Raw genomic sequence first — 16,554 nt, forward strand, 5'->3', positions numbered from 1 at the left:
TTTGCTTGTCATCTGTTCAGTAGCTCATGAGCTTTCAGTGCTGCCAAAGTAAACCACGAGATCATCAGATTTCTCAAAAAGCATAGAGAGGAGTTTCGTATCATAATATCCATGGTATATAATAGTTTCGTAACATTCATTAAGCCTACAAGGAATCAAAGATTCAGCTGTTTTCCTATCTGTGTGACACAGCTGAGATCACCTGATCGAACCTTTCGATACAGAAATTTAAATAAAAGGAATGTAGTTTAACATATTGTTTGTGAACATGTATTTGTAATGGAACATATTAATGAAAACTTTCACGAATATATTCGAAACAAAAGGTTATTAAATATTTATTGCTTTTCTTTACCAGCTCTGAGGTTGCAATATAGGAGTGCTACAGATATTTTTGGGTGTATAAGTTGAAATTTTGAACTTGATTTAAACAATAACGAAAATAATTGTATAAAAGTCAGGTACAATTCAATTGAACAAATGAAGTAATATAAGTGAAAACAATATACTTGTATTAACTTTAACAAAAAACAAAAAAAAAAATATATGTAATAAAAAATTAGGTATAATTCAGGAACAACAATAATTATAAACAAAACAATGTTTTAATTAATAAATAATATTTACAAAATATTCTAAATACGATATACTTATTAAATGTAAATTTAATCTTTAAGAATCTTAATAATCGAAAACTATTTGAAAATGTACTAAAAACATTCTAAAATTTTAAAACATAACACGGCAACACACTGTAGCAGATTTGAGTCAATTGCACGTTTTAGTAGTAGAATATTAGTTAGAGCCCGTACCAAGTGTGACTTAAGAAGTAGAATATAAGTAGGCAACCCGTACCAAGTGTGACTTTAGTAGTAGAGTTTTGGAAACCCGTAACAAGAGGGCCTTTTTTGCGTGTGTGGATTAGTGAAAATCTTAGGATCGGTTAATTGTAGATTTATACAATGTAGAGGTGTCCACTTAGAAAATACATATATGTTTTTTTTTCGATGCAATATATCGAGGCTTTGCATTGCTGTTTTCCGATGCATCGATTAGAAACATCGATATTTTCTCTACATCGAGTACTTTTTCTAACATTGCAACACAAAGCCAAGAATGAAATGATGCGAGACTCTTTGAATCGAGAGAGAGCTGTCAAAACCCAAATTTTTTATAACATTTTCCAATCATGCCACTGTCGAAAGAAAAAGGATTGGGTATTTTAAAAAAAACTTTTGGGTATTTTGCATACCGATATTATATTTAGTTGCTCCGTCCCCGAGTAGGCCTATATAACGCATATACATCCCTATATACGTGTATTTATATTATAAAATTTTTAAAGAATTATATAACATAAAAAAATAGCATATAAATAAAAAAAATTATAACAAAGAAACAATACAAGTCATAATAAAAGATCATGGTTTTATGATGAACGTTTTAAATTAAATTAACAAATAAAATTTAATTGCACGTTATTCAAAAGTATTTGTGTCGTTCCTTGAAATTTCGTTTCGCACTGCTTTTGTTAGCTATTTTTAGCGGGTTTATTTCTGGCATCCCGCCTTTTTTGACATCAGCTGTTCGAAATTCCCTGATTTTAATAATCAGGGAGAGAGAATAACAGAAAAATCAGCGCAAATGAGAGAGTCTCGCATCATGTCATCCTTGACAAAGCTGTAGTCAGCAATATAGGAATCTGCGTAACTGAGAAATAAAAAACGCTGATTCGCTTGTTGTTTATTTGAAAAATAAAGGCAATGTGACAATTTTCGGTAAATGTATAGTTAACCCCAACTAATTAGGCCTCAAAAATTAATTTTTTTTTAATCGTCTTATTTTGTGGAGAATATTACAAATCCGTGAGCGGTAAGTGAATTTTTTCAATAATTCTATTTATATAAAAAAAAAAATCAAAAACAACGTTCTTGAAATTTTTTTAACACATATGAATTAAAAATATAAAATTTTGATACATTAAAATTAATTCTTTTATTTTTTCCGCTGCTGAAAGTTTGGTGCAAAAGAACTATGAACACCCCGGTGTTGGACCGACCAGGGTAATTTTTTTGAAGCGCGGCCGAAAGCCGCCAGTACAGAAAGGAGTTTGACGCGATTGAATTATGAACACCCCGGTTTCGTAACGATCAGGGTTATTTTTTTAAAGCGCGGCCGAAGGCCGCTAGTGCGGCGAAAGGAAATTGTGACTGTTTCATTTTTTCAGTATTTTTTTTTTACAAGAAAATCTTTAACTGGCTGAACTGGTAATCACAGGTAATTGATCAGAGTTCTGAAAAATTTTACCGCTACAACAACTAAGTGACTTGAAAAATATGTGCAAAGTGCATTAAATATATTTGTAAATATATACATAAATTATTTTAAAAATTCACTTTCCGCTCACGAATTTGTAATATTCCCGTCAAAATAAGACGATTTAAAAAAAATTTTATTTTGAAGCCTCCTTAGTTGGGGGACCTAAACTATACATTTACCCAATTTTCTTTCTTATAATTACAAAAAGTGCAAACAATATCCAGAACTCTGATCTTCGCAAAAATCATCCGCAAGTATAGAAATGCCGGTATTAAAGTCTTATACCTAGTGTTCTTTTGGAAGACTGCAAAAACAAAAGCTTGTTTAAACGTTTTTCTTTCAATCTATATCGTTGCTTCATCAATCATTTGCGCTGCCTTAGAAAATAAACGTTCAGATGGTGCTGAAGTTCCCACTATGGTCAAGTATTTGTAAGCATGTGTATAAAGCTTAGGAAGCTGAATTTTCAGATCATTCCAAATATCCAATGGGTTCGCATTCAGTCTTCCTATTGGACTTCGCAAGTAAATGGACAGCTCATCAGAAATATCATCGTCAGACTTCGCCGCTTTCTAGCTCTGGTGGATCGCATTTGTGGTGATCATCCCACAAAGAAAAATTATCTTTTGGTTTGTCAGAATGATCTGAAGAATCAGATTCCACTGTCTCATTGTGTATTGTAGTTGTCATAAATGCCACAGTTGAAGAGCAAGCAATTGGATCCGTAAAATGAATTTTTTTGAACCTTGGATCTAATATCGTGGCTATAGCAAGGGGAGACACTGTCTCTATAACACCCATTAAAAGAATGTCAATCTCTTTAAGAATCAGCGACTGCATTTCATTGGCAAGAGATTTTTCGAGTTGAAGAGGTCTAATTTTTAATAGAAGGCAAAGGATTATTACCTTGCTGCTAGTACAATACTTATCACCTGACACTTCTTTGGTTGCAGCTTCGATCGGTCGCAGAACGTATAAAACCGATGAAAGACTTGATAGTTCTGATGCAATAAGCACGAATGATTATGTCATTAACGATGATGCGAAGCTCCAAAAGTCTTTCGATCATATAATATATATTATGCCATCTGGACCTCTTGAATCAATTTAGTTTATTTCTGGGATGATTTACGTAATTCGTTACTGACTTTATTGCTTTGTTTAAACCATGTCACAATATCTTTGAATTTGGTTATCAAATTTTGTGCCACTAAATTCAAAGTGTGGGCAAAACATGGAATATGTTTTTTGCTAAAATCCAAATCAACAGCCTTTACCATGTTGGCTGTGTTGTCTGTCACTACGGCCGAAACTTTATCTCTATCAATACCCCATTCAGTACAGGTTTTTAGCAGCATTTCAGCAATGTGTTCTGAAGAATGACGTTCATCTGGTTAGGTTAGGTTAGGAGGTCGATCCCAGAAGGGATCCCACTTGGACAGCTTAAGACGCCAGTTCGTTGTGATACCTACAAACTCCTATAATCCGGATCAAAAGACCCTTACAAGTCGACAAGACGTCTTGTGCTGACTACATACTTGTTAAGACGGCCAATATCCATTTCGGATAAGTATTCAGGTCCGCCAAACGTGTGATTTCCGAGATATTTCAATCGCAGCCTAGCGAATGCCGGATATTGGAGGAGAAAGTGCTGGGATGATTCCACCTCGCCCTCCTCCATACAACTTTGGCAACTGGCATCGGGTATTACACCAAGCCGTACCGCATGAGTGCCTATGGGACAGTGTCCAGTGAGAACTCCTACAATAGCGGCGAGATGCACTTTGCTCAGGGTGAGAAGTTCCGCCGACCTCCTGCGATTCACTCTTGGCCAGAAGGATCTCGCGGTCGCACAGGACCTAGTCGTCGACCAGCGTCTGCTGAGTGCACGCGAGGTCCATTGATCCAACGTTAGAGCGCAAGACGCTAACGGAGATCCAACCCGATCCCATTCCGATGTGAGTGGGGCAAAAGTGCCCCCCCTGGCTAGCTCATCGGCTTTGCAGTTTCCAGCAATTCCGCTGTGACCAGGCACCCAAACGAGCCTGATGTTGAAATAGCCAGACGCTATCTCTAAAGAGGACAGACACTCCTTGACTAGCATTGATTGCACGGTACGCGCGCTCAAAGCTAGTATTGCTGCCCTAATATCAGAGTGAATGCTCACTTCTACAAACGAGGCTGCACTACGCAGCAGTACTTCTACCGCCGCCTTGATAGCAGCCACTTCCGCCTGAAAAGCACTACAGTGATCCGGTAGCCTGAACCTAAGACTGGCGTAGAGCTCCTTGCAGAAAACCCCCCCTCCAACCTTCCCTCCTAGCCTCGATCCATCCGTGAAAAAGCTCGCCGCGCCTCTTCTCCAACGGCTTCTTCCCATCCACATGTCCCTCGTTGGAATATGAGCGGAGAAGGAACCGCCTCGAGTAGCTTCAGTGACGCAGTGATCTATATTTTCCGGGATGCCGCTGAAGGAGGAAAGAATTTCGGAGTGCCCTTGTTCGGACCTCTTCGCAAGCCCAGCTTCCCTGAGCCTTAGAGCACACTTCGCGGCAATGCACCTACCGGCAATGTCCACAGGTGCTATGTTTAAAATAGCATTAAGAGCTGGTGTCGGCGTGGTCCGCAGTGCACCGGAGATTCCGATGAGCGCCGCTCTTTGGACCCTTTCAAGCTTTTTAGCCAGTGTGGATCTCTCGAGCGCCCTCCACCAGACGAACACACCATAGAACATTATTGGCTTAACTACGGTTTCGTAGAGCCAGAACACCACCTTTTCCCAATAGCCCCTTTGCAGCAGTATAAGGCGACCGAAGCCTTCTTAACTCACTCCTCAATATTTGGCCTCCAGGAAAGTTTTCTGTCGAGGATGAGCCCTAGGTATTTCACTTTCTCAGCAGGTTAAAGAAGTGAACCCTCGAAAGAGGGGAGAGGCACATTTGGTATCTTATACCTCCTAGTGAATAAAACCAATTCGGTTTTACTTAGGTTGACGGCTAGGCCGCTTTTATTTGCCCAGCTAGATACCACGTTCAGGTACCCCTCGGTGAGCTCGTAAACGGTATTCAGGAACTTTCCCTTAACCATAAGAACCACATCATCAGCGTATGCTGTCACCCGACAGCCTTGCGTCTCGAGTTCTATAAGTAGGTCGTTAACCACCATTATCCAGAGCAGTGGGGAGAGTACTCCCCCCTGCGGAGTTCCCCTATTCACTTTTCTGGTAGCCTTGGCACCACCCCACTCCGCTGCGACAGTTCTGTCGCAAAGAAGACTAAAAATAAGGTGCTTGAGGTTAGATTCCACCTCAAACTTTTCGAGGGCTTTAACCACCGCCTCTGGTCGCACATTGTTGAAGGCCCCCTCGATGTCGAGGAAGGTGCCCACAGCAAATTCCTTGTGCTTGAGAGCTATCTCCAGCCATGACACTACATCATGCAAAGCAGTATCGACTGACTTGCCTTTGATATATGCATGTTGCGCCCGTAACAGTTTACCCCTCGGTATTCTGCTCCTAATGTACAGATCCATAAGCCTCTCCAGTGTTTTCAACAGAAACGAGGATAGGCTGATGCGTCTGATGGGGGCCTGCCAGCTCAATGACATCTTGATCGTACGCTGTAACTGCGCTGGAATAATGCCATCGGGCCCCGGGGACTTAAAGGGCTTGAAGGATTTCAACGCCCAAGTAAGGTGACGATCGTCCAGAAGGCTGTACAGCCCTCCTGCAGCTCCCCCAGTGACACTTCTTCAGCAGAGTGATTTAGTGGAAAATGAGCATCCAGGAGTAGTTTCAACGACTCCTCGCTACTCGTTGTCCAACTACTATCTGCATTTTTTAGATACCCCACTGGAGTAGGATTTTTTGCAAGAATGCGCCTGAATCGTGAGGACTCATGACAGCCCTCTACACTACCGCAGAAGGCTCTCCACGAAACTCTCTTCGCTTTCTTCAACTCGGACTTGTACAACGCCCAGTCGTCGTTAGAGCCGCTTTTACGGGCTTTGTTGAAAAGTCTTCTGCTCGAAGATCTGATCTCCGTTAGCTCCGAAGTCCACCAAGGGGGTTTCCCTTTGATTTTCTGAGTTTTCAGAGGACAGGAGCTGTCAAGACCGCATCCGCCGATAGGATCGAATCCCTGTCGGGTGCGGGTGGAAGAGCTGATCGAAGCTTCCTGCAGTACCGGACCCAGTTGGTATTCCTAAAATTTCTATAGGTTTTGAGTTCCGGGCGTGAGGCTTTTAAGCTGAAACCAATATATCTATGATCCGAGAATGAATGGTCGTCTAGAACCCTCCATTCCGAAATCAAGGGAGCGATTTCCCTAGAGGCTAGCGTAATGTCAAGGACTTCCGCCCTGCTAGCAGTAACAAAAGTAGGGCTGTTCCCCCTGTTACATATAGAGAGATCTACACTACAAATAAAGTCAAAAAGTGACTCACCTCTTGTGTTAATGTCCGAGCTCCCCCAGACGGTGTGCCTTGAATTTGCATCCGAGCCTATTAAGACTCCGGCCCCTTTGCGCCTGGCCTCTGCCAGAGCTCTTCTCAGCAGGTACGAAGGTGGCTTCACCTCGTCGTCGTGCGGCATGTAGGCTGAGACAAGCCAGAGTTCTCCAGCGCTGTCCTCCAGTCTAGCAGCGACGACATCCTCGTTGCTGAAATTATGTAAAAGAAAAACGTTAAGTTCGTTTCTGATCAACAAGCAGGCTCTGGTTCTACCTGTACTGTTTGCCGCCAGGAACTTGTGGCTCTTTGTCCTTAGACCAGAGATACCGTTACTGCTCAGCCACGGTTTCTGGATAAGGACAACGTCGTAATTGAAAATAGTTCATTACCGACACCGAAGTGTGCTGTTATTCATAAAAAACTTCTCATGCTCATTGTTTCAGACCACATATCAGTGGTTAGAGTAAGGTTTTCAATAGTTGACAAATTTTTTTTGTAAACTGTTGATAATGCTGCGTATCTATCATCAACCCATCGAGTCAATGTCGTCTTACTAGGAAGTTTATAATGCGGCACAATAACTTTCATCAAATTACGAAAGCCTTCATTTTCGACAAATGTAAATGGTTGATTATCTTTACATATCATATAAATTAAGGCATTTCTTATTTTCAATGTTTTATCACCACTTGCCGAAAACGCATAAATTTCTTCAAAACTTGACATTATAGACTTTTGACGTTTTGGCGTTGAAGGAACAGATCCAGCTTCTTTAGTCAATTCAATTCCAGCAGAAGAGCTCGTTGACGGTTGTAAAGCAGCAACTTTAAGGCCTGATTGTGTACTTTTATGTAAAAATTTAATTTATTGATTTCAGCCAAATCATTCAAATTGTTTGTGTCGAAAAATTGTTTGTCAATTCCCACAACCGCCGGTTCTTCGTTACCGGAATTGACAAGGATTTTATCTGGCCAAGGGCTGTTATTTCGGCGATCTAACCCTGTTTGGATCGGTAAGTGTTAGTTTAAGTTTGTCGTCAATAGAGCAACACCTAGCAGCACCGTATCCTCTTGACACGTGCTGTCATCGAGTCCAACCCGGGCCCCAAGGAATTCCTTTGCTGCATATGCGCTAAAAGGCTCCATCCAAATTCCACCTCGGTTAGGTGCAATACATGCAATGGATGGAGTCATCTTAAGACCTGCTCAGGCCTTAAGACACATAGGGAGTGGACCACAAGTTACGTTGCTCCATGCTGCCAACGCAATACTGCGACACCAGCCTTAACGGCTGTGCAATCTGCACCATGTTCCCGCACTGTGCCGCCACTCCAGTCGCCAAACGCGACTCTTAAAATTCAACTGCAACGGACTCCAGAGTAAGACCGAGGAGATAGTTGCATTCATTAGCCGGGAATGCGTATCGATAACTGCGGTCCGAAAAACCGAGTTAAGCAGCCGCTCAGATCTTCTGAGTTGTGTAGGTTTCAACGTTTTGCGTAAGGATCGTGAGCAAGATAATGGTGTAGGCCTAGCCTTCATACTGCACAACACCGTGCAATATCGTTTAATTGATGATGACATCGATCGCAGGGACACTGCCCTTGAATGTCTGGGTATAGCTGTCCGGTCAGGCGATGTCGAGCTCGAGATATTCAATATATACATCGCCCCAGTTACATGTTGCCCAGCAGGATATCACCCGAATATAGGTGTGCTGCTTCGTGGTAAAAATCGCTTGGTGCTCGGTGACTTTAAGGCGCACCACGATCTTTGGCACTCCTGCCTGTCAAATGATCGTAGGGGGATGAATCTGGCGGAACAGATTGACGATTCGACATTCTGCAGAATGAATGACGAAGCCCCCACCAGAGTCATGGGCACCTGTAATAGCTCGCCCGATATTACCATCGCTAGCGGTACTCTGATAAATAGCATAACCTGGCGACCTATGCCAGCTCTCGCATCAGACCATCTGTCCATAATTATCTCGATCGAGAAACCTTCTCACTTTATTTCTGTGGACAACCGCACCTTCACTAACTTTAACAAAGCTAACTGGGTCGGCTTCACAAAATTTACTGAGAGCACCTTCAACGCACTACCCATTTCTACGGACGTCATCGTTGGCGAGCGTCAATTCCGGAAGGTGATCGCCGCTGCTACTGCTCGCTTCATACCGGCTGGAAGAATCGCGGAACTCCGCCCAAATTTCCCAGCCAAAGCAGCTGTATTAGCTAACGAGCGCGACACCTTACGGAGCGGACAAAATGGATATTGCACCTGAAGTCCTGCAACCTCTCCACCGGTTTAAGTAAACTTTGTACCACTGTCAAGGCCTTGTCTAATCCGATGAGACATGACGACTGGGTTGAAATTCAATTGGACATGCCTCCTCGGACCCGAAGAAGTGAGCGAGCTATTTTAGCCGGTAAACGATGTGTTACCCGACGGCTGCGCAAAATGCCAAAAGACTGCGCACCACTTATTTTCACCGATGGGGAGGTTCAGAATGTCATCAAAAAGGCCAAATCGTCTAAATCCATTGGCCCTGACGGAATAAGCATGCTGATGCTAAAGCATCTAGACTCGACTTGAGTAAGATACCTCACCAAGGTCCTCAACTTGTCGATGTCCACTCTTCAAATACCCGATGTGTGGAAAGTCGGAAGAGTGGTCCCACTACTGAAACCTGGGAAACTCGCCAACAAAGGGGAGTCTTATCGTCCGATAACACTCCTTTCCCCAGTAGTGAAGACACTTGAAGCCTTGCTACTCCCGACATTCACTCACCACCTGAACATCAGCATGGCTTCCGAAAAGTGCACAGCACCACCACAGCACTTAGCGTCATAAACGCCCAGATAGCTCATGGCCTAAACCAGAAGCCACCCTGCGAGAGGACGATCCTGTCAAAAGCTTTTGACACAGTCAATCACACAACGCTAGTTGAGGATTTGGAACAATCAACGCTCCCTCCAGGGTTGAAGCGGTGGACCATGAACTACCTGAGCGGTCGGCATTCATCCGTACTGTCTCGAGGCCAAAACTCCAAACTTAGAAGAATTAAACAGGGGGTTCCACAGGGCGGTGTCCTCTCCCCGCGGCTGATTAATTTCTACATTTCGAAACTCCCCCAACCACCATCGGGAATTTCCGTGACCTCGTACGCTGATGACTGCACGATATTGACGTCGGGCAATGGAATCGATGGTATGTGCTCATAAGTAAACAGCTACCTCTCCGACCTTTCTCGCTTCTTCTCTGCAATGAGTCTGACACTTTCCCCCACTAAATCCACAGCGACCATATTCACAAATTGGAAGAAGGAGTACAGACTGGACCTGAACATTGCAGTCGATGGCACAAAATTTTCGACGGTTAATAACCCTAAAATTTTAGGCGTAACATTGAACAGTCTTTGCTCCTTCACTCCTCACACGACCATACAAGGCAATCGGCCGGCCGGTCCTAAACTATGCATCACCAATATGGTCGCCTGGATGTAGTGAAACGCAGACGAAGAAGCTTCAGACTTGTCAGAAATTTTCGTAGAAACTACCCCTGACGTCGTCTGCTTGAAGCGGAACCGTCTCCTAGGAACATCAAGAAGTCTTTCCTTGATTACGTCGACGACATTAGACAGTACGCCGACCAGACTTCGGACGCAACGAACTTCAGAGGAGCACTGACCGCCATTCACAGTGGAGCCACTAACACCTTCATCGATTTCCTCTCAGTGAATGGTGTACTAGGGGTCAAACTACCACCCATAGCAGACGTAGAGCTCGAGTGGGCTCGCGAAATCAGAGTGACCCTCACGCAACTTCGTTCTGGATATTGTAGCAGGTTAAACTCCTACCTATCCAGAATAGACCCTGACATACCAAACACATGTCCTGCGTGCAATGAGGCTCCGCATGATACTAACCACCTCTTGGCATGCCCAACAAACCCAACTCATCTAACACCCTTTTCCTAATGGTCCGACACCATCGAAACAGCCTGTTTCTTGGGCCTGCCGTTAGATGACCTCGACGACAACCAAACTATCACTTATCATCCAAGCGGGGACTAGATAACCGTTACAACAACAACAACAAATTTTTTGTTAACCTATTATCAAAATTGTGCAATTGACCTATGTTTTCGCTGAAATTTATGCAATAAAATATAAATAAAATCTGTCAAGAAGTGTCTTACACATAACAAAGTATCTTCTATTTATTCTGTCAATCAGTCAATTAAAAATTATTAACTGTCACTATTGTTACGTGAGAATAAATGAGTTATCCTAACCTTACTTTATTACTTTACTTACCTGCCGTATCGATGATTTAAAGAAACGATATGCGATAATGAGTATATGATATCCAACTCGAATCACATATGTTCTCTGGTATAACACGCTGCCAAATTCACGAATTTCACGCCAGCCCGAAACAAAATGTAATTTAAAGTTTTTATTCAAAGATCATCCTGACCGCAACACCACAGAGACAAAACAAACAAACACTTTTTTTTCTCTCACGCGCAATCAGTGTTGTCAATGCCAATTCTGTCTCAAAGGCCGACAGCAGCCAACTAGCGAAACCAACAAAAAAAATATAGTTTGATTTCATAACTTCTAAAGTATATGAGATTAAAAATAAGAAATAAATAGGAACAACAATAATTAGCTGGTTACAATTGATTCGATGTTTTATGAGAATACATCGAGTGAATCAACCGTTTTTTAAAACATCGGATAGATTCGATTCATCGAACTATAAGCATCGAGTGAATTTGATGCATCGATGTATATCGAATATCCCTAATACAATGTTTCGTGCTTAACTGAGCACATGTGCATTGTATAAATCTACAAGTAGCCAATCTTAAGATTTTCACTAATACACAATCAAAAATATCCCACTTGGTACGGGTTGCCTCGAAAATTCTACTACTAAAATCACACTTGGTACGGGTTGCCAACCAATATTCTGCTACTAAAACGTCCAAATGACAGAAATCTGCTATAATGTGTTGCCGTGTTATGTTTTAAAATTTATAACTTTAAGAATGTTCTTATTACATATTCAAATATTTTTCGGTTGTTTTAATTCCTAAAGTTTAAATTTACATTTTATTATTTAAATTAATATTTATTGTGTTGAAATATTATTAAATGTTTCCAATTTTATCAAATATATTATTTTATAATTGAATTGTACCTGATTTTTATTTATATTTATTTTCGTTTTTGTTTAAATCAAGTTGAATATTTCAACTTATATTGTTAATGCTATTGTTATTCATGAACCTGATTCATGTACCTTATTTTATGTATAGGTATATCTTTTCGAGTTATAATTGTTATGAAAAGTAGATTGTTTTAGAACTGTATATATTAAATGGGTGAATATAGGCCTCCTGGGTAACCGAACAATCAAAAGAGATCGGTAACGCGCCTATATTGCAACCTCAGAGGTGGTGAGGTAAAGCAATAGATATATAATAGTCTTTTGTTTCGAAAATTTTCTTGAAAGTTTTCATTATTATTTTCATAACAAATACATGTTCATAAACAAATTGTTAAACTACATCCTTTTATTTAAAACTCTGTGTCAAAAAAAGGCATATTCGATCAGGTGATCACGGCTGTTTCACACACATAGGAAAACAGCTGATTCTTTGGTTACTTGTAAGCTTATATAATGCTCACGTGAGAATTGATATTAATTTCGTTAGTCGATTTAAAACAAAACATTTTAATATAAATATAGGATAATTTAACATCAAAATGGGAAATCAGCATGGAAAGAATGAACAAAAATTGCACTTTACAACCGATCAAATTAAAATACTGGAATCCTCCTTTCGAGCTTGTGGAATACATTCGGAAAAATTACAAAAGGAGAAGTTATTGGTAAACAGTAAGAGGATAAAATATCAAACAAAATTGTCACATTATATACATATAAGCAAAATTAAACAAAGGGTGCTTGAGATTTAGAATAGCATCCTCCGAATTCGGGGTTAAAATGGGTATGAACGGATAGAGTCCAGATTAACAAAATATTTACATTAGTTGCCGCTGACTAATGGGATTTAAGATATTTGCATATAAAGTTCAAAAATTCAACTATTTTATGCCGAAGGCCGCCAACGCAAAAAGGATTACTACAAGAAAGAACCGAGCACACGTCGGTATTGGACCAACCAGAGTTATTTTTTGTCCTGTGTTTGACAGATCAGGATTATTTTTTTGAAGCGCAGACGAAGTCCGCCTGTGCGGAATATCTAATAATGTGTTATTTATTTCTTGCTATTGCGGTATTATCTGTTTTCTTTATTCCTTTTTAAAAATATATAACGCTGATTATATCATTAAAGTCATTTTTGCGCCATTCAATATAAAATGAATGTGTAGAGACGAATTTGTGAAGTGGATATAAAAGTAAAAATTCATTATAAATTAAAAAAACACGTACCTTAAATAGTGATCGATTTAAATTTAAATCTGTCAATATGGAACCTATTTGTTATTGTGCATATAACGAAAATTGTGTAAAAATAAAATGCTATTTTAAAGCAAATATTTCACTTATTAATATAAAATAAATATGTAGAAACATTGTAGTGGTGTGTTAGTATATAATAAGTGCATAATATAAAAGAAGAGTTAACCAAAAATCGAGAAACTGTAATATAAAATTTTCAACTTAATATGTAAATATCTCGAAAACTAAAGGTTTCCGTCGGCAATAATTATAATAATAATAAATATTATATATATATATATTCGTGATTTTGAGGATCGTCTCTATTCAACCATACCCTCTTAACCCTGAAAGCGTGGGATGGTATACTAAAGTTTCCCATCACCTCTATACGTATATACAAAGGGTTAAAGTTACTAGAAACTGGATTGCTTTGTATAAAAAGCATCTAATTGAGATAGGAAGAAAGACAGGGCTTACTCAATTCCCACAACAGCCGGTTCTGCGATACCGGAATTGACCCGGATTTTATCCGGCCAAGGGCTGTTATTTCGACGATCTAACCCTGTTTGGATCGGTAAGTTTTAGATTAAGTTTGTCGTCATTGGAGCAACGCCTAGCAGCAGGGTTGCTCCGTATCCTCCTGACCCGTGCTGGCATCGAGTCCAACCCGGGCCCCGAGGAATTCTACTGCTGCGTATGCGCAAAAAGGCTCCATCCAAATTCCACCTCGGTTAGGTGCAATACATGCAATGGATGGAGCCATCTTAAGACCTGCTCGGGCCTTAAGACACACAGGGAGTGGACCACGAGCTCACACAGACAGCATAACTCCAAATCAGGCATTCCTGCCTGTCAAACGATCGTAGGGGGATGGAGCTAGCGGAACAGATAGACGATTCGACATTCTGCACAATGAACGACGAAGCGCCCACCAGAATTATGGGCACCTGTAATAGCTCGCCAGATATTACCATCGCTAGCGGTGGTCTGATAAATAGTATAACCTGGCGACCTATGCTAACTCTTGCATCAGACCATCTGCCCATAATTATCTCGATCGAGAAACCTCTTGACTTTGTTTCTGTGGATAACCGCACTTATGTTAACTTTAACAAAGCTAACTGGGTCGGCTTCACAGAATTTACTGAAAGCACCTTCAACTCACTATCCATTCCTACGGACGTCATCGTTGGCGAGCGTCAATTCCGCAAGGTGATCGCTGCTGCTACTGCTCGCTTCATACCGGCTGCAAGAATAGCGGAACTCCGCCCTAATTTCTCAGCCGAAGCAGCTGTATTAGCAAATGAGCGCGACACCTTATGCCATGCCGATCCCTGTGATCCCCGAATAAGGGATCTCGATTTGGAGATTCGGCAAATGGTAAATCATCATAAGCGGACAAAATGGATAGAGCACCTGAAGTCCTGCAACCTCTCCACCGGTTTAAGTAAGCTTTGTACCACTGTCAAGGCCTTGTCTAATCCGAAGAGACATGACGACTGGGTTGAAATTCAATTGGACATGCCTCCTCGGACCCGAAGAAGTGAGCGAGCTATTTTAGCCGGCAGTTTACATAGCACCCTTCGACCGACAAGGCCAAACGATGTGTTACCCGACGGCTGCGCAAAATGCCAAAAGACTGCGCACCACTTATTTTCACCGATGGGGAGGTTCAGAATGTCATCAAAGAGGCCAAATCATCTAAATCCATTGGCCCTGACGGAATAAGCATGCTGATGCTAAAGCATCTACACTCGACTTGAGTAAGATACCTCACCAAGGTCCTCAACTTGTCGATGTCCACTCTTCAAATACCCGATGTGTGGAAAGTCGGAAAAGTGGTCCCACTGCTCAAACCTGGGAAACCCGCCAACAAAAGGGAGTCTTATCGCCCGATAACTCTCCTTTCCCCAGTAGTGAAGACACTTGAGGCCTTGTTACTCCCGTCATTTACCCACCACCTGAGCCTAGCAGACCATCAGCATGGCTTCCGTAAAGTGCACAGTACCACCAAACACACAGATAGTTCATGGCCTGAACCAGAAGCCACCCTGCGAGAGGACGATTCTCGTAGCGTTGGACTTGTCAAAAGCTTTTGACACAGTCAATCACGCAACGCTACTTGAGGACCTGGAACAATCAACGCTCCCTCCAGGGCTGAAGCGGTGGACCATGAACTATCTGAGCGGTCGGCACTCATCCGTACTATTTCGAGGTCAAAACTCCAAACTCAGGAAAATTAAACAGGGGGTTCCGCAGGGCGGTGTCCTCTCCCCGCTTCTGTTTAATTTCTATATTTCAAAACTCCCCCAGCCACCAGCGGGAATTTCAATGACCTCGTACGCAGATGACTGAACGATATTGACGTCGGGCAATGGAATCGATGGCATGTGTTCAAAAGTAAACGGCTACCTCTCCGATCTTTCTCGCTTCTTTTCTGCAAGGAACCTAACACTCTCCCCCACTAAATCCACAGCGACCATCTTCACCAATTGGACGAAGGAGTACAGACTGGACCTGAACATTTCAGTCGATGGCACAAAAATTCCGAGAGTAAATAACCCTAAAATTTTAGGCGTAACATTGAACAGTCTTTGCTCCTTCACTCCTCACACGACCATACAAGGCAATCGGCCGGCCGGTCCTAAACTATGCATCACCAATATGGTCGCCTGGATGTAGTGAAACGCAGACGAAGAAGCTTCAGACTTGTCAGAAATTTTCGTAGAAACTACCCCTGACGTCGTCTGCTTGAAGCGGAACCGTCTCCTAGGAACATCAAGAAGTCTTTCCTTGATTACGTCGACGACATTAGACAGTACGCCGACCAGACTTCGGACGCAACGAACTTCAGAGGAGCACTGACCGCCATTCACAGTGGAGCCACTAACACCTTCATCGATTTCCTCTCAGTGAATGGTGTACTAGGGGTCAAACTACCACCCATAGCAGACGTAGAGCTCGAGTGGGCTCGCGAAATCAGAGTGACCCTCACGCAACTTCGTTCTGGATATTGTAGCAGGTTAAACTCCTACCTATCCAGAATAGACCCTGACATACCAAACACATGTCCTGCGTGCAATGAGGCTCCGCATGATACTAACCACCTCTTGGCATGCCCAACAAACCCAACTCATCTAACACCCTTTTCCTAATGGTCCGACACCATCGAAACAGCCTGTTTCTTGGGCCTGCCGTTAGATGACCTCGACGACAACCAAACTATCACTTATCATCCAAGCGGGGACTAGATAACCGTTACAACAACAACAACAAATTTTTTGTTAACCTATTATCAAAAT

General features: G+C 41.9%; 1 protein-coding gene and 1 long non-coding RNA gene across 2 annotated transcripts; both read left to right on the plus strand.

Moving 5' to 3' along the window:
• Positions 1-8,097: 8,097 nt before the first annotated feature.
• LOC138856036 (uncharacterized) lies at positions 8,098-16,046 on the plus strand (the record flags this gene model as incomplete). The annotated part of the gene is made up of 2 exons (XM_070106481.1): positions 8,098-8,543; positions 14,092-16,046. Coding segments are annotated over 2 exons (1,335 nt in total), but the record flags the coding sequence as incomplete, so codon positions are not given.
• LOC138856012 (uncharacterized) lies at positions 12,342-13,546 on the plus strand. Its single transcript, XR_011395170.1, has 2 exons — positions 12,342-12,471; positions 12,533-13,546. It is a non-coding gene; the product is annotated as an uncharacterized lncRNA (long non-coding RNA).
• Positions 16,047-16,554: the final 508 nt, after the last annotated feature.

The sequence above is a fragment of the Bactrocera oleae genome, chromosome 3 (genome assembly GCF_042242935.1).
Source record: "Bactrocera oleae isolate idBacOlea1 chromosome 3, idBacOlea1, whole genome shotgun sequence".
Classification (NCBI taxonomy): domain Eukaryota; kingdom Metazoa; phylum Arthropoda; class Insecta; order Diptera; family Tephritidae; genus Bactrocera; species Bactrocera oleae.